The 26872-nt window shown below is 35.6% G+C and overlaps 2 protein-coding genes across 2 annotated transcripts in view; one reads left to right on the forward strand and one right to left on the reverse strand.

Moving 5' to 3' along the window:
* Positions 1 to 26872, forward strand: part of LOC132557272 (cadherin-23-like) — an 83340-nt gene that overhangs the window by 16578 nt on the left and 39890 nt on the right. Inside the window, exons 5-10 of the mRNA XM_060221761.1 lie at positions 7162 to 7334; positions 8229 to 8298; positions 21944 to 22026; positions 24856 to 24942; positions 25593 to 25604; positions 26680 to 26799. Coding sequence (XP_060077744.1) covers positions 7162 to 7334; positions 8229 to 8298; positions 21944 to 22026; positions 24856 to 24942; positions 25593 to 25604; positions 26680 to 26799 — 545 coding nt within the window. The remainder of the gene's footprint in view (positions 1 to 7161; positions 7335 to 8228; positions 8299 to 21943; positions 22027 to 24855; positions 24943 to 25592; positions 25605 to 26679; positions 26800 to 26872) is intronic.
* On the reverse strand, positions 12595 to 17103 carry LOC132557283 (uncharacterized). The gene is made up of 2 exons (XM_060221770.1): positions 16612 to 17103; positions 12595 to 14285 (listed from the first exon to the last, which is right to left on the reverse strand). Exons 1-2 carry the CDS (start codon positions 17051 to 17053, stop codon positions 13234 to 13236), a joined length of 1494 nt encoding a protein of 497 aa, XP_060077753.1. The 5' UTR covers positions 17054 to 17103; the 3' UTR covers positions 12595 to 13233.

The following is a 26872-nucleotide window of genomic DNA, read 5'->3' on the forward strand; positions in this document are numbered from 1 at the left end:
GAAGGGGTGTAATGTTAGACCTGTCCACCCCTCTGTCTATCACACTTCAGTTATGTTCTTGTTGAGTATGTGTCATAGGGATCTTTTTAAATTAAACATTTCAAACATACAAATGATATGCTGGATGGTATTGTAACATACAAATAAATGAATTTAGTAATTTTTGAGAATTTGCAATTTGATAAAAATAAAATAGCAATAGCTTCAAATCTCTAACCACTTTAGGTTTTAATCTTTCACAATTTCATTAACTTGATGCATTCTTTGACGACAAATATGCTCAATATTTCATGTTAATTTCATGCATTGTTGTATATCACTATAGATAAAGAAAGCTCTTGCTTAATTACTTGTTAGCAGAAAGTTAATTGGACGATTGAGAAAACTTTGCAGGATCAATATGAGAATGTGTTGTAGGAGCAAGGCGACTCCTGTGTGTTGTGCACATCGATCTGAATAATGGTCTTTTCTGTGGTGCTTGACCATCCTCAGAAGGATTTAATTATTGTTTAAGGTTGTCGTGGAAATGGAAAATGACTGGTAATTGGTTTTCCATATGTTTTTCGCTCAATAGCCCAGATACTTGTGACTGAGATGGAGCCCTATGATATCTGGTAATAACTTGGATTATGTATTGGCGCTGTATGTGTATTCCAAGTAGCTTATGCTTAAACCTGTATAAGATGGTGTTTAGACTTATTTTTTAAGCATGAACATGTTTAGTGTAAGGTCATTGACTCACCTGCATTTTTAAGGTCAAATTGACAAAAACATAACTTGACCAACTCCTGAAAGATGCTGGAATCACCAAATTAATTTTTATTTCAAAATAGAATTTATTATCAAATTTTCAAATTGAAAATAGATAATAAAAAGAACCTGTCTGTAAAGACCACTCAAGAGAGCAGAGAAAAGTTGCTTTTATATAGAGAAAAGTTTGACTGTATGACTGTAAGCATTTAATGCTTTGAAGTACTAATTAATAAATGAGACATCTTTCACTATATTGTGATGTTGTTGAAAAGTCGACATTTATGAAATAAAAAAGTGTTATTGCCTCCAGAATCATGACATAAATTCTTGCCTGTGTAATAAAATTTTAAAGATATTAGATTTGATATGATTTAATATGAGTTTCATGCAACTGATTCTAAAGTGTGCATGTATGGTCTTGCTGAATGACAATGTTGAGGCTAATGTGCCATTAATTCTGAACGATATAGAAATTCATTAAACATCTCTGAGAATTTTGTACCAGTACTCATTTGTTAAGAAATTAAATTTCTTAAGCTTCATCCTTGATGGTCTTTGAGACATTTTGATATGCTACAATAATTGACATCCTAATTATAATGCTAAAGTAAAAGTAGTAAAGTTAAAGGTAATTCCAGTTAGAAATGATAAAACACATCTTTTTCATACACAACATCAACATCAAAAATGTGCGTTAATATTTATTAGTTAAGTAAATAACGAGAGCTGTACCGAGAAGTTTCCATGGGGATATAAACACATACATCAAAATATAAATAAGAACTCCTCTGCTGTTAAGTTTGCACCGAGGTAACAACTGGTTGTTTAAAACTAATAGATATCAATAGAATTGTGGTTTTCCTCATCCTCTTTTTTGTTGACAACTAATTCCCTGCCACATCTGCTGTGACTTGAACTGGCGTCTCCTTCAGTGGGATGAGTTACTGATCTGACGTTGTTGCCTCATTCCATGTTTTTTATTTCAACACCAACTCTAGTGGGAAACTGAAGTGATAAGAGGACTGTCACATCTTGTTAATGCTTTAAGCTGCAATGTAGGCCTTTATAGTCAAACCTGTCTACTTCCCTCTTCTACAGCTACATGATTAGACCAAACGATATGGAAATTTCTGACTTTCAAGGTCATTTTCAGTCAATTGGTTGAAATTGAAAACTTGAAGTGTCTTGCTCTATGTGTTAAACTTGTGATTTGATCCGAGAAAGATGTTTATATGATGTATGATCTACACGATATCATAAAAAAAATCCAAATATAATGACAGTTCTTCTTTATATCAACGTCTGTGTTTTTCTACGATATCATTTGTGGTGTTCAGTCACTAATATTGGTGATATAGGTATTTTGTTTATGTGTGTATCTTCATTTCCTGTCAGAAAATGAACTAACACATGTTTTAGTTGGAAGACCATTCCGCTACAAACTAAAAAATGAAGAGCTATAGAAAAAATGTTTAAGTTGTATTATCTTTAGTATTGTTGTAATTACCACTCAGCCACATGATCTCTTCATCTATACTACCTATGATGTTTATACTCTAGATATAAATTTAGCTACAGTGTTGATTTCATAGTCTCATTATGATGTAATGTATCTATACTATGTAAAACGCGAGTACTTTAGAAAAAAAGAAGTACAAAGATGATTTTATAGCCTCATTGCATTGCTATGATGTAATGTTTCTATAATACATACACTATGCATGTACTGTAGATATATTTAACTTAAAGTTGATTTCATAGTCCCATTACAATAAAATGAATCTTTATGGAGACTACTGCAAACCAATATGCTGTATAAGTAGATACTTTGTATGTGTATGTAAGGTATAAATGTCTATTATGTAATCGTGTATATATGTTTCTGGATGTTTTGTATTACATGTTCCAGGTCTTTTGTACTTTTGGAGGCAATAAAGAGAATAATAATAAAGATAGAAAATCCTGATATAATAACAATTCTTCTTTCTATCAACACCTGGATATTAATATCACAACTTTAAAGAAAACCTGTGTCTATAAATAATACCTGTCTATAAAGATCTATCTGTAAATTACAGTCTTGTCTTATATAGTACATATCTAACTATTTACAAGATCACATGCCTTAAGGACAACTAGAGTATGACAAAAACCTGTTTTAAATCAATGGTTGTCTTGAAAGAATCCTGTTTACTATATTAGAAAAAAAAAAAAAAATTATATTTCCTGTAAATACAAAAAACCTGTCTCCACAGTCAAGACTGTTTATTATGAGCATGTTGACTCTGTCACTGTTTGGTCCTTATTAGCACCTTTTTCTGACCTTCAATTCTTGGATCTATAGAAATACCAGCTGATTTTTTGCTGTCTTAGTTAACTGAATGCCAAACAGAGTTTTAGAAATCTTGACTGAATGTTTCATCTGTCTACAGGATAAAGGTAGAGCACAGGGGATTAATTTGTAAGCATCTCCAGCATACAAGAATGAATGGGTTAATTTGCCATCTTTATTGGCTCAGCTCATCTGTTATTAGATAGAAACTCAACAACGACAGTTTGCCCTGCTTCACAATATTCACAGCATACAAGATCAATTTGCAGATAGAATGTGGGTAAAAATGCTACAGTTCATTTAATTTATCCTTTGGAAATTTACTAATTTCATTGGTCATTTTTATCCCTTTTAATTGCAATATCTTAATTGCTAACACAACTCATCAAGTTAAAGAAAGTTGATTACTGAAAAGGGTATGGGTTAAGGAACTAATAACTGAAAGAAATATCTATCTGGTTTAAATATATGTGTGATGTATTTTCATGGTTTCATAATACCATAACCATTATAGCAATAAAGGTGTCAGTGTTTAATTTGTTGAAATCTATGCAATTTCTATAGGTAGAGAAGTGCTTTATACATAAATTTCCCTGAAACATAATCCTAGTTTTTGACTGATACCACACTAGATTACAACTGTCAATTATATCTTTTTCCTTTCACATTTTCTTCTGTGGCACAAAATAAAAAGCCTTGTAGGATTGGCATCTTTGTCTGGAGATTTCTGTCAGGATTAACCTTTTGGGAATTGTTTTCATAGAGACTGGCAATCCACAGACATAGTTCTATTGCTGTTCTGACCATTTCCTCTTAGTTTCAAGGACACTGCAGTGCTTTTGTCAAAGTATCTGTGTATTAATACCAAAGTTGTATATCTGTAAAACTCTGTTGCATTTTGGTAGTACAGAAATCATTTACTTGGAATTTCCTGTTCAGTCAAGGTTGGGGTATTGATGAGAAGACGAGAGGAGCAGCATTTTAGTTGTGTTACTGTATGCTTCCTTCTCTGGTCAAACTGAAGCATTTGACGGCTTAGAATTGACTTTAAGTTTGGATGGGTTGAAAGAGTTCCTGTGCCACTAGAACAAATCTTAGATAAAAAGCTGGCCAGGTTATCCTTCCTCACTATGGTTTTCTGTTTAAAAGTAAAACTTTACAATGGTCGCCTATGCTGTGGATGACAGTGGAATTGTCTCAGGAGATCACCCTTATCAATCATGAACTCCTCACTTCAAGTGTCATCCAGCTTTCTCACGCTTTTGAAGTACTTTTCATTATTTCAGTATGCTTTGAATGAACAATTCTAGCTTTTTTTTAAATTCTTTGTATTTATTCCTCTTAAGAATCCATGAAAACAAGTCACTTGTAATATAGAAATGTTGACATCCCACAGGAATTATGCAGCTAATGCCTTTTAATTTGCTTGGAAATAGGGAAACCCAATCAATCCACACTAGTTTGTGAAATAAAAGGATATTGTAGTAGTTGTGTATTTTATTTTGTTGTACAGCTTGATTCCAAAGTCAGGATGAGAGTGATTAGTCAAGACTATAGTTTGTCTCAGTCATCACTAGGGTATGAGCATTGGATTGATGAAGACTGCTTGATAGATCCCCAAGGAACCCCTTAAGTTAAATTGTGTTCCAATCCATTTCAGCAGAAACCCAACTCTGGCAACCTTAGAATAGACAGTGTCTAAGACTCAAGAGATACACACCCTCCACTTGTTTGCTGAATGGACATAAAACACCTATACAACCCACCAAACCCACAGATATACCTGGGTAGTCATGCACCCAATGATCTTGGGTCTGGGATAATTACTATGCACCATGGGCTCTGATTATCACAGGAAAAATGGATTTGGGGTCTCTGTGCTGCTTGTCAGCATATTATAAATCCTTACCTTGAATGGAGGTGGGCTTATCACAGGAAGTAAAACAGCATTTGTTGCTATTTCTACAACACTGGAATAGGTAAAAGTGGACTTACTGAAGACAAGCATGTCCATACATGTATCACACCATATGTAACATTTGAAACAGGTTTTAGAAAAGAATTACTGAAATACAACAGACAGGAAAATTCTCTGAAATATACATATTTTAGATCTGTTGATATCTATTACATTGATGTTTCAAAAAATGCCTGGAATCAGTTGGTTTTTGTTTTTAGCCCACCATTTATTCAAATAGATGGTGGGTTATTCAAATCGCCCTGCGTCCGTGGTCCGTGGTCCGTCCATCCGTCCGTCCGTCCGTAAACAATTCTTGTTACCGCTATTTCTGGAAAAGTACAGGATGGATCTTTCTCAAATTTCATATGCAGTTTCCCCTTGGTCCCTAGTTTTGCATTGTACCTTTTTTGGACTGATTCAAATTCAAGATGGCCGACAGGTGACCATCTTGGATTTTGGAAGTAAAAGTTTGTTACCGCTATTTCTTGGAAAGTACTGGATGGATCTTTCTCAAATTTCATATGCAGTTTCCCCTTGGTCCCTAGTTGTGCATTGTACCTTTTTGGACTGATTCGAATTCAAGATGGCCGACAGGCAGCCATCTTGGATTTTGGAAGTAAAAGTTTGTTACTGCTATTTCTTGGAAAGTACTGGATGGATCTTTCTCAAATTTCATATGCAGTTTCCCCTTAGTCCCTAGTTGTGCATTGTACCTTTTTTGGACTGATTCAAATTCAAGATGGCCGACAGGTGGCCATCTTGGATTTTGGAAGTAAAAGTTTGTTACCGCTATTTCTGGAAAAGTACTGGATGGATCTTTCTCAAATTTCATATGCAGTTTCCCCTTGGTCCCTAGTTGTGCATTGTACCTTTTTTGGACTGATTCAAATTCAAGATGGCCGACAGGCAGCCATCTTGAATTTTGGAAGTAAAAGTTTGTTACTGCTATTTCTTGGAAAGTACTGGATGGATCTTTCTCAAATTTCATATGCAGTTTCCCCTTAGTCCCTAGTTGTGCATTGTACCTTTTTTGGACTGATTCAAATTCAAGATGGCCGACAGGTGGCCATCTTGGATTTTGGAAGTAAAAGTTTGTTACCGCTATTTCTTGGAAAGTACTGGATGGATCTTTCTCAAATTTCATATGCAGTTTCCCCTTGGTCCCTAGTTGTGCATTGTACCTTTTTTGGACTGATTCAAATTCAAGATGGCAGACAGGCAGCCATCTTGGATTTTGGAAGTAAAAGTTTGTTACCGCTATTTCTTGGAAAGTACTGGATGGATCTTTCTCAAATTTCATATGCAGTTTCTCCTTGGTCCCTAGTTGTGCATTGTACCTTTTTTGGACTGATTTGAATTCAAGATGGCAGACAGGTGGCCATCTTGGATTTTGAATGTAAAAGTTTGTTACTGCTATTTCTTGGAAAGTACTGGATGGATCTTTCTCAAATTTCATATGCAGGTTCCCCTTGGTCCATAGTTGTGCATTGTACCTTTTTTGGACTGATTTGAAATCAAGGTGGCCCACAGGCAGCCATCTTGGATGTCGACAGTAATACAGCACAAGCATATTGTCCATTATCCACCTGTAACTGACTGCTATCTAATAATACTTTGGGATCTTTTTCAAATGATATTTGCTAATAGGTGCTTAATAAAATATCTTGTGCCATCATTGAGTACATTCAATGAAGACCAGTTCATGAACATTTACAACACCTGTAACACACAAAAAAAAAATAAACAAATCTTCAAGAGCTGAAAACAGATCCTCAAATGGTGGGCACCAAGATACCTCTGGGATCTCTTGTTATGTAATTTAGCATCCATGGTCGTGTGAAGACAAGTGTCAAGAGTGGCAAGTAAAGCAAAGACAGAAAGAAAATGTCAAGTGTTGTGATGGGAGTACCAAATCTGTTTTGGTGTCGTCAGTGTTGCCTTAGTAGAATACACGGAAGGGATAGGGATATTCTCTGTCTCCTTCCTGGAATCAGATTACCATGAAAGTGATATTGATTATGAGAGTAATTGCATGTAGCAACAGGGATTTCAAATAATTAATGACAGTAGTGTGTGATTACAACTGTCATGTGATGTTTTGTTTCCTGTCTTACAGACACCACAATTGGAACCCTGACAGCAGTTGACAGTGACGGACCCAGTGAGATCTTATTTGACATCACAGATTCCAGTACGTCACAGCTGGTGCGTCTGAGTGAGGCCCGTGGTGCAAGTACAGTAGGACGAAGTGTAGACATAATCCTCATCTCCCCACTCGACAGGGACAGGGTATGCATTGCTAGGCTATTTGTCTCTGTGTTCATAAGAAGACAATTTCGAAATCCTTTTTATATATGAAGAATGATCTTTCAAAAAGCACAAAAAAAAAAAAATGAAGTCTGTATCTTGAATCATTACCTACTGCTAACTTATTGTCAACAACAGAATTTTTTTACAGATGAATAGGATCTTATACTTTTTATCAACAAGTAGTCATATAGGTAATATGATTCATAAAGTCTGATTTGTCTTTTTATCGTTTTTGTAAGACAGAATCATTAGCTTCAGATATGCAAAAAAGAAATTGTAATTTCAGTGTAGTAATGTTTTCTATATTGTCTGAAGCCACTGTTATAGAACCTTCATCAAGGTTTTCCCTTTTGAAATTTATGTGGTAAATGAAGTTCAGTATAGTCAGTGAGCTAATTTTCCATCAGAAATCTTTAGAAATGTGTTTCCTGTCTTTTCTAGTCTTTTGATGTTATTGATCTCTCTATCAACACATTTTGATGGCCTGTTGTCAGAATGTTATGACCGAGTCACCATTTTACTGTTTATATGTATAATCCAGACAAAGTATCACAAATAAGAAAATGGATGAGAGCGGATTTAGTGAAAATCAGATCATCAACTAAAAGGAAAATTGTAGTTCACACACAATAATTTATCCCCAATGCCATTAGAATTGGAATCTACTTTACTCCAATAGGATAACCATTGTGTATGTATGGTCTTTATGATATTTCGACATCAATGATTTGATTAGTAAATATCTTAATTTCTATCGGCCAATGTTTGTATTGATTCCCTGTTAATATCTCTTTAGTGTTTCACACTTCTGAATTGATATTTGCTATTTTGGGTGTAGAATTGGTCACTATAAGATTGAGGAATCTTTTACAGGAACCTTCGGAAAGGAAGATGTATTTCTCAGTAGCAGATGGTGAATCACCACAGGAACACAACACAGTGAGTTTTATCCTCCATTTTCTACATGTTTCTTCACTGATAAGAACTTTTTCCACCTGCCATTTTAAGTTTACATGACAGGCATCACACAGAGATAATTCCTTGCCAGAACCAGGTGGTTTTCCACTTTTAGAATGACTCCCAAATGTAGTGCAGTGGTCACAATAGACAAAGAGGTTTTTCTTGTCTTTATGTTGTGTAAGCTTGCCTTATTAAACCGTAATGAGAAGAGCATAGGTCATATAATGCAGGGTTTTATTGCAGAGGCTTTCATTGGTGAATAGTTTTTATTACCCATGATTTCAAAGTGCTGGCTCAATTGCCATGGCAATTTGATTTCAGATGACAAAGAGGCTAATCATAGATTTGATAGTTTTATTTATTGGAACTGAACACAAACATAAAATATTCTCAGAACCTGGTTTGATATATTTTGTTCAATATATGATATCAAGTAAATTTATGTACATAAGATTTGAATTGAGGGAGGTTAAAATTTCTGAATTTGTATGTGGAAATGATTTCTAAAGGTTAATTGTCTAGCAACACATGTAACGCAGATTTGTATGTTTTAAACTATTTGTGTTTCAGTTTGTTATTCTGCATTTCTCATATTAATTAAGTTAAGCTAGTTATTCTTGATTAACTATTAAATACATTGAGTTAATTATTTCATCTTCTCAAAAGTGTAAGACATATTGTATTGTAATTTTATGATTCAGCGATTTTGAAATGATTATCTTCACTGAATTGTGAACAAAACTATAATTTAATCTCAAAGTTGATAAAACTAACTTAATATGTACAAATAGAGATTTTTGGAAAAGTGCAAGGGAAATTGAACAACAGCACATCCAGATAGATCTGAGTCAAATGCAAGTAATATGAGGCACAAACTTAAAGTTAGAACAAGACTAATATGCTTATAGAATTCACAGAATTCATCTTTATTGAGCATTTTGAAAATGTATATTTCTTTTCAAAAGTTCAAGAGTGATATTTTGTGGCAAATTAAAAAATTAAAATTTTCAATTTTTTATGCTCCCCAAACATTTTCAAGGGAGTACATTAATTCAAAAACATTTTGCCCATAGAAAAGCAAAGATCATTAAACTTGGCATGTACATCAGCTGCAGGTGATGTACTACTGTGTATTGAGATTCAACCCCTTATTTGCAGAGTTATTGCCCATTATTGAAAAATTGGTCAGATCATAACTTTGCTTGCATTTAAACTAGGATAATGAAACTTTTTGTGCACATTTGGCATATACTTAGATAATGTTCAGTGTAAAAAATCCAAGTATGCAACTTCTTAATTACAATGTTATTATTTATCTCAGTTAAAATTTTGTTTCCAAAACATTATCGTTGCCTGCATTTAAACTAGAGAAATGAAATTAGATGTAAATATTGTTCATACTAAACTGAAATGCAATGTAACAACATTGGGATCTGTAATCCTTTAATTAGAGAGTTGTTGTTCTTTTTTGAAATGTTGTGTCCAATGCATACCTTCACTTCCATTTAAACTAGGATAATGATACATTGTGTATACATTGGTTGTACTTAGACTATGTGCAGTGTACCAGAGTCAGGGCCCATAACCTGTTTATTACAGAGTCAATGCCCTTTGTTAAGATATTGTTTCTGTAACATAACATGACTTGTATTTAAACTATGATAATTAAACTCGGTGTATATGTTGGTAATTCTTAGACCTTGAACAGGTCTGAGCCCACAAGCTATTGATTACAGAGTTATTTGGGTTTGTTAAAATCTTGTAACTCCAGCATACACTGTATTTTGAGTTGATGCCAATGAAAACTCATAACGGATTACAGAAGTTTACTTTAAAAAGACAAAATCTTCGAATTCTAGATTTCTCCAAAAACAATTTAGAATACAAAAATATTCAATGATTGTACATTTTAGTAACAATCAGTGTTTGTTATGGACATTAGTATTAGAGTGAAATATGTCCTTACTTTCAGACCTCAAGACTTCGTATGTTTCTTCAAAACTCTCCATTTTAATATACTTTATCAATTTATCAATATAACAATGTCAATAATGTGACCAAATGCAAAATTCACAGACAGCAACAGCCTCCAACACAGTTGTTTTGATGGAGTATTCATCAGTTCTACTGACACTTTTAATATTATATCCTTCACCTAAGATATTTCATTGTAAATATATTTCTAGGTAATCTGACCAGAAGGGTTAGGATGATCTAGTGTCACATGTTTTATCTGTCCAGTACACCATCCACTGTGCACAAACTTTTCTTATTTTAAACTTTTGTTAAACTTTAGCTAGTAGGATTCAGATAAACTTGCCTGAAATGAACTCAAGATTCTGTCAGGTTAAAAAATGTAAAAAAAAATTGGAGTCAGTCTAAAATTAAAATTGGTTGCCATCTTGAAAAACACATTGTAAACTTGTCCAGTTCCACTCAGGTACCATTAACCTGAGAATTGGTGAGGAAACACAAGGAAAGGAAGCTAACAGAATGCTGTTGCATTGTGGTCTCTTGAAAACTTCAGTATGGTACCAACAGTGGCTATTTTTAACAACACTTACAAGCTTATATGTTCTTAAATTTACTGAAAACATCGTCCTCACATAGGGAATTCATCTGAAATTTGACTGAAATTGTCGCGAGATGTTCAGCTGAAATTTGACTGGAATGGTCACGAGATGGTCTAGACTAAGTATTGTTATTTTCCAGATCGGTCAAAAATCAAATGTGGCCAACTGATTGAAAGTAAATCCTAGACTTCATAAGTTCTCCGTTTCATTGGCGCCTAAGAACTGAAACCTGACTGTAATAATGAAGAATTATTGTTGCTATAATTCAGAATTGTTTGACTCTATCAAAAAGTTTTATCACTATCCATGCGACTGTTACATCATCATAGGTCTTTAGAGTTGGCTGTGATCGTTAAGGCCCATGGGCCTCGTGTTGTTTCATTAACACAGCACCATATGTAATAAAGACAACATCATGTACAACAAGAACGCACAAGAACAGTTAAATGTTTATTATTGTTTTTTTTATTTTTTTTTTTTTTTTTTATTTCTAAGATAATTTGGAATAATGTTACAAGAATCCTTATAAAAAGACTCATTTCTTGTAATTCATTAAAAGACCGAAGTCTGAATCATAACAAACAAGGTGACAACAAGTCTGATATTCAGGTGTTTCTTCAGCACTGAGTATGTCATTAAGAATGCACCACAACGTTGCTGGTATGTATTACTGGAGACTGATATACACAGACTGTTCTATAGTTTATATAGACACTTTGGCGTAACAGGGGCTACTCACTCTATTCATAATCACTATTAACTACTAGAAAATTATAACTTAAAACAAGACTCTGAGCTGTTTCGGAGCTAGATTAAGAGTCCCTACAGAGAAGTTACTAGACCCTGGACGATACCAGAGAAGCTACTAGACTCTGCAAGTGGCCCTAGAAAAACAGCATTATAAATAGAATATTCACCACCAGCTAGACCCTCAACGATATGAGAGAAGCTGAAAATGTTAGCTAGACCCTCAACGATATGAGAGAAGCTGAAACAAATTGGGAATATTCTATTATTATGAATTGGGGGTAAAATTCCCCAAGAATTAAGAGCTCAACGATATGAGAGAAGCTGAAAATGTTAGCTAGACCCTCAACGATATGAGAGAAGCTGAAACAAATTGGGAATATTCTATTATTATGCATTGGGGTTAAAATTCCCCAAGAATTCAGTGCCAAAATGAACGCATGTTTAACAGAGTGATAACACCCAGGTAAAAACAAATATTAATAAGAAACTGATAAATGCAGAAGATCCTTAAGTTACTAAGAGTGAGTAGCCCATTATACATAAAAATATGGTTATCTTATAACTGTTGCACATGAAACAAAAACAAAAAATACATGAGTATAAAATAAAACCAATGGTGTAGCCGGGGACGGTGGGTGGGAATGCACAAATTTCACAAACAAATGCCTCCACCAAAAACTCAAACTATATGCTGCGGGGCCTTCAGATCCCTAACAGGGCATCCTCCCCGAGAACGCTGATTGGTCAATTAATTAGCATCAACCAGAACTCATCAGCATACATAAATAAACAAAATTATAATGCCTGCAGGGCAAGGAAAATCACTAACACTAATACATAATGAAAATCTTAATTGAAAATTGCTATGTCAGCTAGCAAGGAGAACTTATTGTATATAAACTATAATTTAATAACAATATTAAATTATCATTTTATATACAACAAGAACGCACAAGAACAGTTAAATGTTTATTACACTAAAGAAAATAGACAAGCTACGGTTTGGCGTAACAGGGGCTACTCACTCTATTCATAATCACTATTAACTACTAGAAAATTATAACTTAAAACAAGACTCTGAGCTGTTTCGGAGCTAGATTAAGAGTCCCTACAGAGAAGTTACTAGACCCTGGACGATACCAGAGAAGCTACTAGACTCTGCAAGTGGCCCTAGAAAAACAGCATTATAAATAGAATATTCACCACCAGCTAGACCCTCAACGATATGAGAGAAGCTGAAAATGTTAGCTAGACCCTCAACGATATGAGAGAAGCTGAAACAAATTGGGAATATTCTATTATTATGAATTGGGGGTAAAATTCCCCAAGAATTAAGAGCCAAAAATGAACGTATGTTTTAACAGAGTGATAACACGCAGGTAAAACAGAGTGAGAGCCCCCAAGAGATAATAATAGATATTAAAATAAGCATAGTAAAATGCAACGCAAGGTTATAGGCCTAATTTAAACTCATAGTATGCTTAATAATACAAGTAGATTGAAATGACAAGAACTATAGACCTAGACCAACTCATGAGAAAATAAAGGCCAAGACAAGTAATAGTTAATCCCTAAAAAACCCATCCCCACCCTATTCAGGAGGACATAACCTGTTGAGCCCGACGGATAGTAGCAGGATTGATCCGTATATAGCGTATGAAACAGTCAGATGACCATCTACCTAAAGTTTGAATGACATGGTCTTCCACTCCAGCTGCTGCAGCAGAGGTACTAGCGCCAATACGGAAAGAATGGCCATTGAAAGATTTGTTATTTATACCAACCCTAGACAAAGTCTCCTTTAAATACGAAATAAATGTATGACGCATTAAGGGTGTAGATGAATGGATATGATCTAAAAATAAAGGAGAAGAAAGAGTGGCACCTGAGGATAGTCTTAGGTTTAAGTATTCTCTCATAGTGGACACAGGTGTAAAAACACTATTTTCAAAAATACTAATATTTACCCCTTTACCAAAAGGGTCTGTTTTGGATGAACGCAGCGTGAGATTGAAACACGATAAATCTGGTAGTACACTAATATCGCAAATACGAATAAAATTGGTATCCCACACAGCATTACATGTAAATTCACCACAGCGTAAAAAACCAAAGAAAGCGGTTTTATAAATACATAACAACATGAGATCAACAAATGGGTTAAACATACCCTGTTGAGCAATAGCGTTACACATATTAGCTAAGATTGCACAAGTAATAGGGAGACGTTTGACAGAAGTGTTAACTTGAGTCTTCTTAACAGCGCGCAAGATATAAGACAATCGTAGAGTGTTAGCGGTAGGGTCCCCCAACTTATTCTTAATGTAGTGAAATCTAATACCAGCTAGGTATAGTTTGATAGTGTCAAATTTAAGGTGCAAAGACTTCTGGCAGTGTGTCACGAAACGAATAAGCACATCCTCATCCACTGCAGGCAACGTGTTGGCAGGAAAACTTGTGCCCTGCATAAGGATGAAAGTTAATAAACAGTTAAGTCCCGACTGGTACGAAGCTCTTGTACGTTGGCTTAAAGCAGAGTCCCACAATGAGTCCACGTGCAGGCTTAAGTCATCATAATTGACACCATTGGGAGGCAAGGAACAGGATGAAGGTCTGCCTGAGGAGCCAGTTTCCGAAACCTTGACATCTGTGAACGGGAGATAGCGTCAGCAATATTATTATCAGATCCAGGTATATGCCGAGCATGCACAATAAAATTGTTCATAGCTGAATGAAAAGTTAAAGTTCTAACTAGTCTCATAATGCTCTTAACCTTAGACCTTCCTTTAGTAATAATGTCGACAGTTGCCATATTGTCACAATGAAACAAAACACGCTTTTTGCACCACTGATGGCCCCATAACACACACGCCATAACGATGGGGTATAATTCGAACAAGGCCATTGAAGGTTCAGAACGCTGGAGTTCAGCAGGGAAAACACCTTGGAACCACTGATTTTTATAAATACCACCAAAAGCTACATTAGTAGCATCTGTAAACAGGTGGAGGTCAGCTGCACTAGTCACATGATCATCAAGGAAAAAAGAAGCACCATTCCAGTTCCTCAAAAACAAGGCCCACATGTTTAGGTCCGAACGACATTCCGCATTTAATTTAACATGAAAATGAAGTTCGCGCGCAGAAGTCGAAAGTGAAATGAGGTGCGAGACAAACGATCTTCCTGGTTTAACACAACGTGTGGCGAAATTCATGTGTCCTAATAAGCTTAGTAGCTCGCGTTTCGTGCAGCATTTCCTATTAGCAAAAGACTCTAGCACACATATGATACGAGATACTTTCTCAGCTGGAAGTCTACATTCCATACGAGTAGAGTCCAAAAACACCCCCAAGTATTCTAAACAGGTAACTGGACCCACTGTTTTGTGTGCTCCAATAGGAATATTGAGATCTTGAAACACTTTAAGGAAGCTGGACATTGTTCTAGTAGCGATAGCGGATGCCGGCTCAATAACGAGGAAATCATCCAGAAGGTGCAGGATGTGCTGAATGTTATATTTGTTCTGAGCTATCCAGCAGATGGCACGGGAGAGATTGTCGAAAAGTTTAGGACTTGAGCGACTCCCGAAAACCAGCCTAGTGAAAAAGTAATATTTTCCATCCCAACATATACCGTGATAGGGCCACAGTTCTGGCTTAATTGGGAGTAATTTAAAAGCGTCCGTGATGTCGGTTTTCATAAGCCAGGCATTCTGATGTAATTCCTTGATAACCCTAATAGCGTCGTCAATAGAAGTGTATTTAAGAGAGCAAGTTATCTTATCTATTAAACTGTTTAGGCTAGGATTGTTCACATCTTGATGGGGTGCCGACATGTCAACTATGAGGCGTTTTTTCTTTGAATATTTGTGCTCCGCAAGGCCAATAGGGTTGATTCGGTAGTTTTTGTATGGGATATGATCAAAAGGACCCAGGAGGTATCCTCTGACTACTTCCTTGTTGACTAAATCTGTCACGCTTTCATGATCCGCCAGAGCTGATTTCAGATTGGAACACTCAAACGAGTTTAATGGTAGGAACTGGAAACCGGTGTCAAAACCAAAAGTTAAGCCATCTAATAAAAAGTTCACAAAATTTTCATCTGGGTGGCCGTCTAAAGCTGTTTTTAAAGCTGTTAAGTTAATAGGTGTAGAAGCTCTCGGGTGGAATAACATATTCATTTTTTCTTGTTCAAAGTCCTGGTGAGCTCTAAAGGGCAGGCAGATTTGGAGTGGCTGCCTTTGCAGGACAAACAGACATGTTTGTAAGAACAGGAAGATGAGTTGCATCCAAAATTACTATTAAAGTTATTGCATAATTCTATACCATCTTGGTACATGCGAGGGCGCCCATGACTGTCAACAGAAGGGGGACCGGTAGGACGGGAAGTAGATCCCTGCTTTGAACTCCTAAAATTTCCACTATGGGTCCCTTGACGTTTGGGTTCTACCACAGAAGTAGGACAGAAACCTGTTCCATGCAAAGGACTGTCGCACAAGTCACAGGTGAGTGGTCGTTGGTTTGTGAAAATGTTACAAAATAAAACATTGTTCCTAACTGACCAATCTATGGGTGTGTTGTTGTAGCGGAGCTGTGCTGCGGCTCTAGCTGAAAATTGTCTGTGGTACTCATAGAAACCGACATTGTACCTGGTACCCATGTCTACTATATCTCTTTCGTATAGATCGAGTTCAACACGTCTAGCAGGATAGACAGAGCACATCACCTGCTTATACACTCCGAATGCCAAGATGAATTCATTCAACGACAAGGTGCGTGAAAGTCTACAATCGGGTTTTGAAGAAGAATGGCACTCAGGGTCAGAGCTACCTACGTAATACGGGATAAGCAAGGCGGCCAGGTTAACATCTCTACCCGTAATGATTTGTTGACGCAGCGCGGGAGATACAGTTTCTACCAATGGTAAAGATTCCGACACATAGCCAAAACGTGATCGTTTGGAAGAATTCTCACCTTGAGATAGTGTGCTGTCCTCCTGAAAACGCTTGTAAGCTGTTTCTAAAGTGTACTCAGCCTGTAGTGGTGTTGGAACCAGCTGCACTGATGGCGAGTTTATCACTGCTGGAACTGGTCGAGACGAGTCAACTACGGGCTGATTTTCACTACCGGCGGCTGCCGCCACTGGACGTCGTGTTTGCGATTCCAACCTGCTCTCTAGACGTTGGTAGCAGTTCTGCAGCGTAGCAACACTTTCTGTCAAGTTTGTAACAATGTCAATTAGGTGCTGATTGACATCGTTAGGTCTGGAGCTCTCCCGTTCACGTGAATTTACGTGGGGGCCGCCATCTTGTCGCGAGGTATCATGGGATACCGCACCTTCCCGATGAGGCACGACGGGGTTAGCCGCTCTCACTTCCGTAACAGGGACGCTGGCTGTCCTGGCTTCGCGCAGCATCCTCACCAAACTTCTGCGTTTGCATCCAGTGCGGAACGGAACGTTTAGGGCGCGCAGTTCCTCTTGTAGCCTGGCGATCGTCCAGTTATCTAGAAGCTCGGGATCGTAGGGCGCAGATCGAATGTTCTTGCGTTTGGGTCCCATAACTAGTCGGAGTTGACACACACAAAATAAAAACGTAAACACAATCAATAGCCGTAAGCTAAGGGTTTATAACGTCAAGAACACCAAATCTCGTTGTCGAGCGTGAATGCGGAAATACGTCACACCACAAGAACTTGTGGAAGAGGTCCTTTTTAACTAGTCCTACGTGAAAACACACACGTATCCAAAATGGCGAATGCGAGAACCCAGTCTCTCAGCACTCCTCGAAGGATTAAATGTCAAAAGAAAAGTTACAAAGTAAACTCCGTCACTATTAGGTTGACTAATCACATCCTTAAGCCACTTTATAAAGGTATATCCATAAGGGTAAGGTAGGAACGTATGCAAAGTGTTAATAAACGAAAGATAATGCACAAATTTCACAAACAAATGCCTCCACCAAAAACTCAAACTATATGCTGCGGGGCCTTCAGATCCCTAACAGGGCATCCTCCCCGAGAACGCTGATTGGTCAATTAATTAGCATCAACCAGAACTCATCAGCATACATAAATAAACAAAATTATAATGCCTGCAGGGCAAGGAAAATCACTAACACTAATACATAATGAAAATCTTAATTGAAAATTGCTATGTCAGCTAGCAAGGAGAACTTATTGTATATAAACTATAATTTAATAACAATATTAAATTATCATATAATAAGTCTGAACATGTCTGCATCTGATGGGACACTGTTGACTTGTTCTTTGAATCTATACTATATAGGAATAACCACTGATGGCAATATTTTGAACACAATTGCTGTGATATTACACATAATGATGACCTGAGATTGAATTTATTCTTACGAAATGAAAACCTTTTTATGATGAAATCTAAGTGATAAACATGATAAATCTTATTTTGGTGGATCAGATTGATGTGCTATAAAGATTTTGTGAAAATTTGAATTAATAGGTTTAAATAAATCAGACTGATGAAGACAGTGTTAACAAGCTATAGAATCTGATGTACATGACCTAGAGAACTTAGAACCAGGAGACCTATGGATTGGTTATTGGAGAAATACACCAGCCATGAAAATTTATACAACATACACCTATGACCTCGCTTCTATCGCATGTGTCCACTGGGACTAGAGAAATGACCAGAGTGTTTAATTCTATATACCAAATACTCCTCCGACGGCAAAATGGTACGATTACCCACAATTCATTATGGAGCCGTTTGCTGCCTATTAAATGAGATTGTGGAGGGAATTATTTCTAGTTCTGTCTGACCCTGTTTCTAATAGTGAATTATACTGGCTATGAATTGTGAATTATAACCTTACTTTGGAGCCTATACACACAAATCAATCCCATGTGGCCTTGAACATTTCTGAGATTTTGTTTTATCAGGAAAGTTGAACTCCTTGAAGCATAACTCTTAAGCCCTGCCAAGAGTTCATAAAATGTTTGAAATCTTTACAATCCATCCTTTCCAACCAAAAATCTCCCAATATTTATGTGACTTTTGGCATCAGTGTTTGAACATTTCCAGGACCCTAAATGTTTCTATTTCAACACATTCTGGACATTAACAGCCCACTTTGTGAACTTCTCTTCATTGCTACTTTGATGATTCTTGTTTAGTGATGTAACCTTAGTTGGTATCACTCGGGTTAAATCCTTATTTACCACAGGAAGGACTGTAATGGCATATGCTTCCCACCAGTATTTGCTAAACATCACATTCTCACCCTATAAAGATACCATACAACATGGGGATGATGTTTTCTCTATTTTGTTGTACATTATTGTGATTGCGAAAATTCAGTACATGAAATAAAGAGACACATATGTTAAACATCCTTTTAAAATCAGGACTATGAAATTTTTTTCAATTGTTTTAATAGGAAATAAAAAAATTTAACAATTAAAATAACCAGCTGCATGATATCCGTCTGTGCATTTTTTTCACTCTATTGTCATAAGTATGGTAAATAAGGTTTACATTTAAGCTTGACAAGTACAGTTTTAATTCAGAATGTTTTTATTTTCCTGATAAATTTAGGCAAAACATAAGATAAAAGTTTTATATGTATATTAAGATAAGTTTAAGGATGAAGTTGTCTTTGATTATTGTTTTATGCAATCAAACCTTGTACCTGTAGAATCACTTTTAGTTACCCCCCTTTGATTACATTTGATTAGCATTATCTGCTTATTTACATGTGTTATCAGGGATACCCTGGATACTTGTTTCCATTGACTAAAGCATTTTGAAAATTAGCTTTGTTCTGAATCTTTTATCATCCCATTTAGACAGCTTTTAAACATATACTTTATGTGAAGACAGAAAAGTGTCATACATCCTTAAGTTCAGCAGAGTAAGGTAGTTACATCCTTAAGTTCAGCAGAGTAAGGTAGTTGCATCCTTAAGTTCAGCAGAGTAAGGTAGTTACATCCTTAAGTTCAGCAGAGTAAGGTAGCTACATCCTTAAAAGTCAAGTCACAGTAAGGTTTTATACTTCCTTAAGTTCAGCATAGTAAGGTTGCTACATCCTTAAGTTCAGCAGAGTAAGGTAGCTACATCCTTAAGTTCAGCAGAGTAAGGTAGTTACATCCTTAAAAGTCAAGTCACAGTAAGGTTACATACATCCTTAAAAGTTAAGTCACAGTAAGGTAGCTACATCCTTAAGTTCAGCAGAGTAAGGTAGTTACATCCTTAAAAGTCAAGTCACAGTAAGGTTACATACTTCCTTAAGTTCAGCATCGTAAGGTTGCTACATCCTTAAGTTCAGCAGAGTAAGGTAGCTACATCCTTAAAAGTTAAGTCACAGTAAGGTTACATACTTCCTGAAGTTCAGTCACAGTAAGGTAGCTACATCCTTAAAAGTTAAGTCACAGTAAGGTAGCTACATCCTTAAGTTCAGTCACAGCAAGGTAGCTACATCCTTAAAAGTTCAGTCAGTTACAGTGTTTAAAAAGGACCCAAGATGCTTGCTGTCAACACTTTCTTGTCGAAATACCATGTTACATTAGACCAGTTGTTACTGGTTACAAATGTAACCCTGATAAAATACTAAACACAAGACGCTTCTCAGCTATAGTGATCTTCTGCGAAACCAGTGGAGCATAAGACATAGGAAGCCAGAGTTCTTCTGTTCAAATCCCGATGGAGGCATTGAAATAAATAATGACCTCTGTTCACCATCAATACTGCACACCCTAAAATTGACTCTATCAATCTATTTCTGTCCTGTTGTGTGGAACATATAAATCAAATACAGTGACTTTTTTTTAACTCTATGATGACTTGTGAAATTATATGATGTATATATGGTAGTCATTGGGAAGGTAGATTTCTTGTACTTTTATAGTAAGTGTTGCAATAAGCCTGTATGTCATCACATAATCTCTTGACTGTAATTGGTAGGCAGGTGAACTTATTAGAGAATAATGATATAACATTTGTTGCTTATAGAAACTAGAATATATGGGTGTCTTATTATTTATTATCATATTAGAGCTTGTTGCTAGGATAGGCAGAAGTTTTAGGAATGAAGATCTGCTTTATGCATGCATGGTCTTAGTTTGTAAAACTGTCTATTACCTTAAGTGCTCAGCTTTCCAGATCATGGCTCAGATCTTATTGAACTCTGCTTTCACTTGCACTTGATACATGCTCAAAAGTTTTAAAAGAAGAATGGATAAAAACATTTTTGTGGAAATATTTTGAAGAATTTCATTCTGTAGAGGTAAAAAAAAAGAAAAAACAAAAGATAGATTACTCTGAAATATGAAGAAAATCATGACACTACTCTCTGTAATAAAGATGATAAATTGGAATATTTCAGATTGCAATTGATCGCTTCTGTTATCGTGGTGATGATCCTGGAATGCAGTATTGTCAGAAAAATCAGATTTAAAACACCTTGTAGATTAAGTCTTGATAAAATGTCTGAATGTTATGGCATTGATTAAGTTCTAAAATTCTATGGAGTCAAATATTGATGATTTTATTAACACCATGATAGTCTCACTGGGTTTTGTTTAAAGATTTTCAAACTGTTGAAAATAGTCAACATCATTCAATTTCATTGTCAATAGAATGGTTATGCGAGAACAAATTTTCATTCCTTTCCAATGTCAGTCTGAATTTGTCAAATAAACAAAATGGTTCAATTTAAAATTTATTATGATAGGTATTCATCAAACCAAATTGTTTCCAAGCATGTTTTCAAGGGAGATTGAAATAAATCTGGAAGAAAAATAAGATATTATTTTTCACTCAATGTTCAGCATTTTATGAACTTTTATGTTATTTTTAGCTTGTGGAACATTTATACAACACTCATCCAGATACCAGATTTTCTTTCAATTGCATCAGGTTTCATTGATTTCTGATTGAAATACAGCGTCAGTGTTTTCATTTTTTTTTTTTAATCTGTAATCTTCATATCAGAAGCATTATCTTTTCCCTCCAACTCCTCAAAATGTAAATAAATTAATAATTAATTGATAAAGGGAGGGAATACAGAAATAGTCAATTACTTCCAGCAGTGTCCAATTCATTGATGACAATCATCAGTTTAATTGTCAGTGGTTAGAACAGACCATTTCAATTTAATTTCAAATAGCAATCAGTATCTTACATTACTAGTCCAATGGTAAACTATGCATATTGACATGAATGGTTGACTCTCCTCCTTTACTTTTCAGATATTTGTGTAATTCTTTATATACAGGTTAAATTTTTTTTTTTTTTTTTTTTTTTTTTGTCTTTGACAGATTCCAGTGTATGTGACACTGTTCATCAGAGATGTAAATGATGAGGTACCAGAATTCAGTAACCTTCGATACAAGGCATCAGTAGCAGAGGTATGAGTAACAAGCAATTTCATTGGCTTAACAAGTTTTTCTACATAGAGTAAGCGTAAAAAGCCTAATCATTTATATAAATTAGGACATTGCCTCAATACCTGGGATTTCTGTGCTTATATTGTTTATTATTGGTGTGTTCATTAGGGGCCTGTTAACCAGACTGACCTATAACCATGGTATAATGACCTTATTTCTCAAGCACAGTGCCTGCAGGAAAATCAAGCTGAAATAGCTGACAAAAATAAATTTCTCCTCCCAGAGTGGCGTTGTAGTTGTCACATTTCTGTCTATGTCAGAAACAGATATCACAGCATTGTAGATAACATTCAAAGCATTGACAAATATTGTTTGTAATGATATATCATAGCAAATTGGCATAGATTACAGTTGAAATATCCCTTAGGACCCAGAGCCAAGCGGCTTACACTTTGAAGACATTATGATAAATTGGTCACAATATCACATGCGGATATGTAACCTCAATTATAGCAGAAACAGCACGCCAAATGAATAGGCTTAAGTCCCCTCAGGCAGGCAGGATTAAAACAGAAGTCAGGAGAAAATGACATTATGGATAATTTTCCCCCTTGGGTGGGTCTTCTTTGTTGTATTGTGCTTAATGAAGCAATGCTCAAATCGGTTACTCATGGTCTCTGAATGTAAATGGTCAGACCCATCTCTGAATGTATATGGTCAGACTGATATCTGAATGTATATGGTCAGACTGATCTCTGAATGTATATGGTCAGACTGATCTCTGAATGTAAATGGTCAGATTGATCTCTGAATATATATGGTCAGACTGATCAGACCGATCTCTGAATGTATATGGTCAGACTGATCTCTGAATGTATATGATCAGACTGATCTCTCTGAATGTATATGGTCAGACTGATCTCTCTGAATGTAAATGGTCAGAACGATCTCTGAATGTATATGGTCAGACCGATCTCTGAATGTATATGGTCAGACTGATCTCTGAATGTATATGGTCAGACTGATCTCTGAATGTATATGGTCAGACTGATCTCTGAATGTAAATGGTCAGACCGATCTCTGAATGTATATGGTCAGACCGATCTCTGAATGTATATGGTCAGACCGATCTCTGAATGTATATGGTCAGACAGATCTCTGAATGTATATGGTCAGACCGATCTCTGAATGTATATGGTCAGACAGATCTCTGAATGTATATGGTCAGACCGATCTCTGAATGTATATGGTCAGACTGATCTCTGAATGTATATGGTCAGACTGATCTCTGAATGTATATGGTCAGAACGATCTCTGAATGTAAATGGTCAGACTGATCTCTGAATGTAAATGGTCAGACTGATCTCTGAATGTATATGGTCAGACCGATCTCTGAATGTATATGGTCAGACTGATCTCTCTGAATGTAAATGGTCAGAACGATCTCTGAATGTATATGGTCAGACCGATCTCTGAATGTATATGGTCAGACTGAACTCTGAATGTATATGGTCAGACTGATCTCTCTGAATGTAAATGGTCAGAACGATCTCTGAATGTATATGGTCAGACCGATCTCTGAATGTATATGGTCAGACCGATCTCTGAATGTATATGGTCAGACTGAACTCTGAATGTATATGGTCAGACTGATCTCTCTGAATGTAAATGGTCAGAACGATCTCTGAATGTATATGGTCAGACCGATCTCTGAATGTATATGGTCAGACCGATCTCTGAATGTATATGGTCAGACTGATCTCTGAATGTATATGGTCAGACTGATCTCTGAATGTATATGGTCAGACTGATCTCTGAATGTATATGGTCAGACTGATCTCTGAATGTATATGGTCAGACTGATCTCTGAATGTATATGGTCAGACCGATCTCTGAATGTATATGGTCAGACTGATCTCTGAATGTATATGGTCAGACTGATCTCTGAATGTATATGGTCAGACTGATCTCTCTGAATGTATATGGTCAGACTGATCTCTGAATGTATATGGTCAGACCGATCTCTGAATGTATATGGTCAGACTGATATCTGAATGTATATGGTCAGACTGAACTCTGAATGTATATGGTCAGACCGATCTCTGAATGTATATGGTCAGACTAATGACTTGGCATGAGATATTGAAGTCTTGAAACCATATTTTCTTGATAATGAATTCATTTATTGCTGCATAAATAAAAGAACAGATATACAAAAACTGTGTATATTTCAGTAATTTCTAGAAAGAAATAATTTTTAAAGTTCTAGCTTATGACTGATTAAGCTGATAAATGTTTTTTGTTTTTCTTCGGTTACTTTCTTCTGAGAGTGTCTCAATTTCATCACAGTCATGAAGGGATATTAATCAAAGCTGTTACACAACTTATTGATAGAAATCTTTGAATAAGTTTGAGGGTCTAAGGTGAAGGTTACGTGTACCACTACTATTTATGGAACTAGAAAATCATCCCTGAGAAATAGCCCGAATTGTACAGAATCTCCTGAAATAAAGAGAGAATTGAATTACATCCTGGGAAATCATTGATAATTTACAGAGAGGAGGAAGTCTTTAAGTCTTAAGTCTTACAGATATTAGTGTACTTATTGATCAGGACTGCAGGGCAAGACACTTTAAATTGTCATAGATGAAGACTGCATAGAAAGGGATGGATGCATATGTGTAGGGGCCTAGTGGATTAAAATGTAAAACATTTCACATTTCAACTTTTTTATTCTTATTCACTATTAAATTTTTTTTAATTGAGATGGAAAGTTATATAAGATAATTATAGTATTTTTTTGCCTGTATGTGTTATTTTGATGATTAATTTGTAAAATTGTATTTACAGAATGCTACTATTGGAGTTACTGTTTCCAAAGTAACAGCTACAGACCCAGACAATGGACCTGGGGGAACTGTTATTTATTCCATGCAGGTATGTGCTATATTTGTATCCAGTAACAAAACTTACTATCAGTCAAACTTGATCAAAGTGTCATTAACTCATTAATTCTGCTCTAGCAAAAATGGGTTAAAAATTTACCTTCATTGATAACATCTTAATCAACGTTTATATAACTGCTGAATTATAAAATAATTGTTTTATAGAATTAGTAAGATAATAAAAATCCATCCATTTGATAAAAGTAATTTTGTACTCACCTGTGATTAATAAAAAAAAAGATTCAAGGATATATGCTACTTTAATTGCACCTTCTCTTCAAGAAAGTTCCCATTTTTATGAACAACTTCAAAATGATAGTTTTGAAGGATACGTAAGACAGCATGTCAAATCATTGAAATAATTATAATTATGTTCAAGTTAGTAGCTAAATAGTTACAGAATATAAATCAAGGGAGACAAGTCTAACAGGTAACTCATGACATCTGGCAGGGACAAACACATCCCTACTTCAAAGTAGCATTTATTCTTGAATCGATCAGTGATGGTAGAACCTTAACATTTTAGAATATCATGATTATATGTAACAAAGGAAGACTGAGACAGACATATTGCATGTGATGTAGTTCACCTGCTTCCTAATTTCCTTTAATTATAATGATTTTGTTGTGTCGTTGTTTCAGCCAGTCGCACAGGTAAGTTGATTTGTTTGTTCTCATGAATATTCATATTCTTGAAAGTTGAAGTTGTTCTAGGTGAAATGTTATAAAATAGTAATCGATAGTATATCATTCACAAGGAAGAAATTTGCTGGAACATATTGAATGATATTCTGATTAAGCAGAATTTGGTTCACTAAACATAAGTAAACAATCAGAATTAAACCAGATATCATTCAAATGAATATTTTCCAGGCCAGTCAGTCTTGTGCCTGCATTCTCCATGGTGTGCTTGGTTACAGCAGAGGCATTGTAAAGGTCTATACTGCCTCTGTTTGAATCATTTGTTGATATCATTTGATTTGAAGGCAATATGGCCTTCAAAACAGGCTGCCTCGTAAATCATGTTCTAGCTTCAGCTAGATATTCTAGCTACTTTACTCAACAGCTTGAGATCGCCCCAATCTTTTTGACTAAGTCACCAGTTTAGGATCCCCTAAATTTGGGATTACCCTATTATTCTAAGTCATGGAGTTTTGAGATTACTCAAGCTCTTGGATCACCACATGCACAACTATTGACTTAGTTTAGAAGTTGATAATTGTTTCTATTTTCTTTACCATGTTGTGTAGATACAATGTTTTGTTTTGTTAAGTTATAGTAGTAACACAGCAGTCCGTAAGAATGCTAAAAATTATTAGTGATTTAGCCTAGACAAGTTACGTGGTCATGAACAATGATTTTTTTTAACTTTCTGTGATTATTGTGTTGTGTATCAATACATTGGTTGAAAAACATTGAACCTGAAGAATAATTTAATAGGTGTAATGGTGATGTATCGTTCTAACTTACAGTATATTGGAAATAAGCCAAAGTTTCAAAACACATCTATTTGCTATGATCCCTATATTTTTTTCTTTTTTTTTTTTTACGTTGTAGTATCTTGTTAAGCTGTAAGAGAGCATTAAAACAGAAATGGGAGGGATTGATGCTCTCATTAATGAATATGACCTTGGTTTTAATGTCGGGGCCTCCTAATGGAGGTTTTATTTGCAACTTTATCACCTGTTTTCACGTCCATGTCATTACGATTTCTCCTGTTTTGTCACAGGCAGCCGACAGCGAATATAAAAACGCCTTCAGAATAGATCCAAACAACGGTGAAATCATCGTTAATAGTCCACTAGACTACGAAAAACACAACTTTTACGAATTTGTCATCACTGCAGTCGTAAGTTGATGTGTTTTAATGTATATGTTTTTATATATATATATATATCTTCCTTAGCAAAAGTTAAAAGCAT

Source organism: Ylistrum balloti, unplaced genomic scaffold (genome assembly GCF_031769215.1).
Source record: "Ylistrum balloti isolate Yb309-2 unplaced genomic scaffold, AGI_CSIRO_Ybal_v1 Utg370654, whole genome shotgun sequence".
NCBI lineage: Eukaryota > Metazoa > Mollusca > Bivalvia > Pectinida > Pectinidae > Ylistrum > Ylistrum balloti.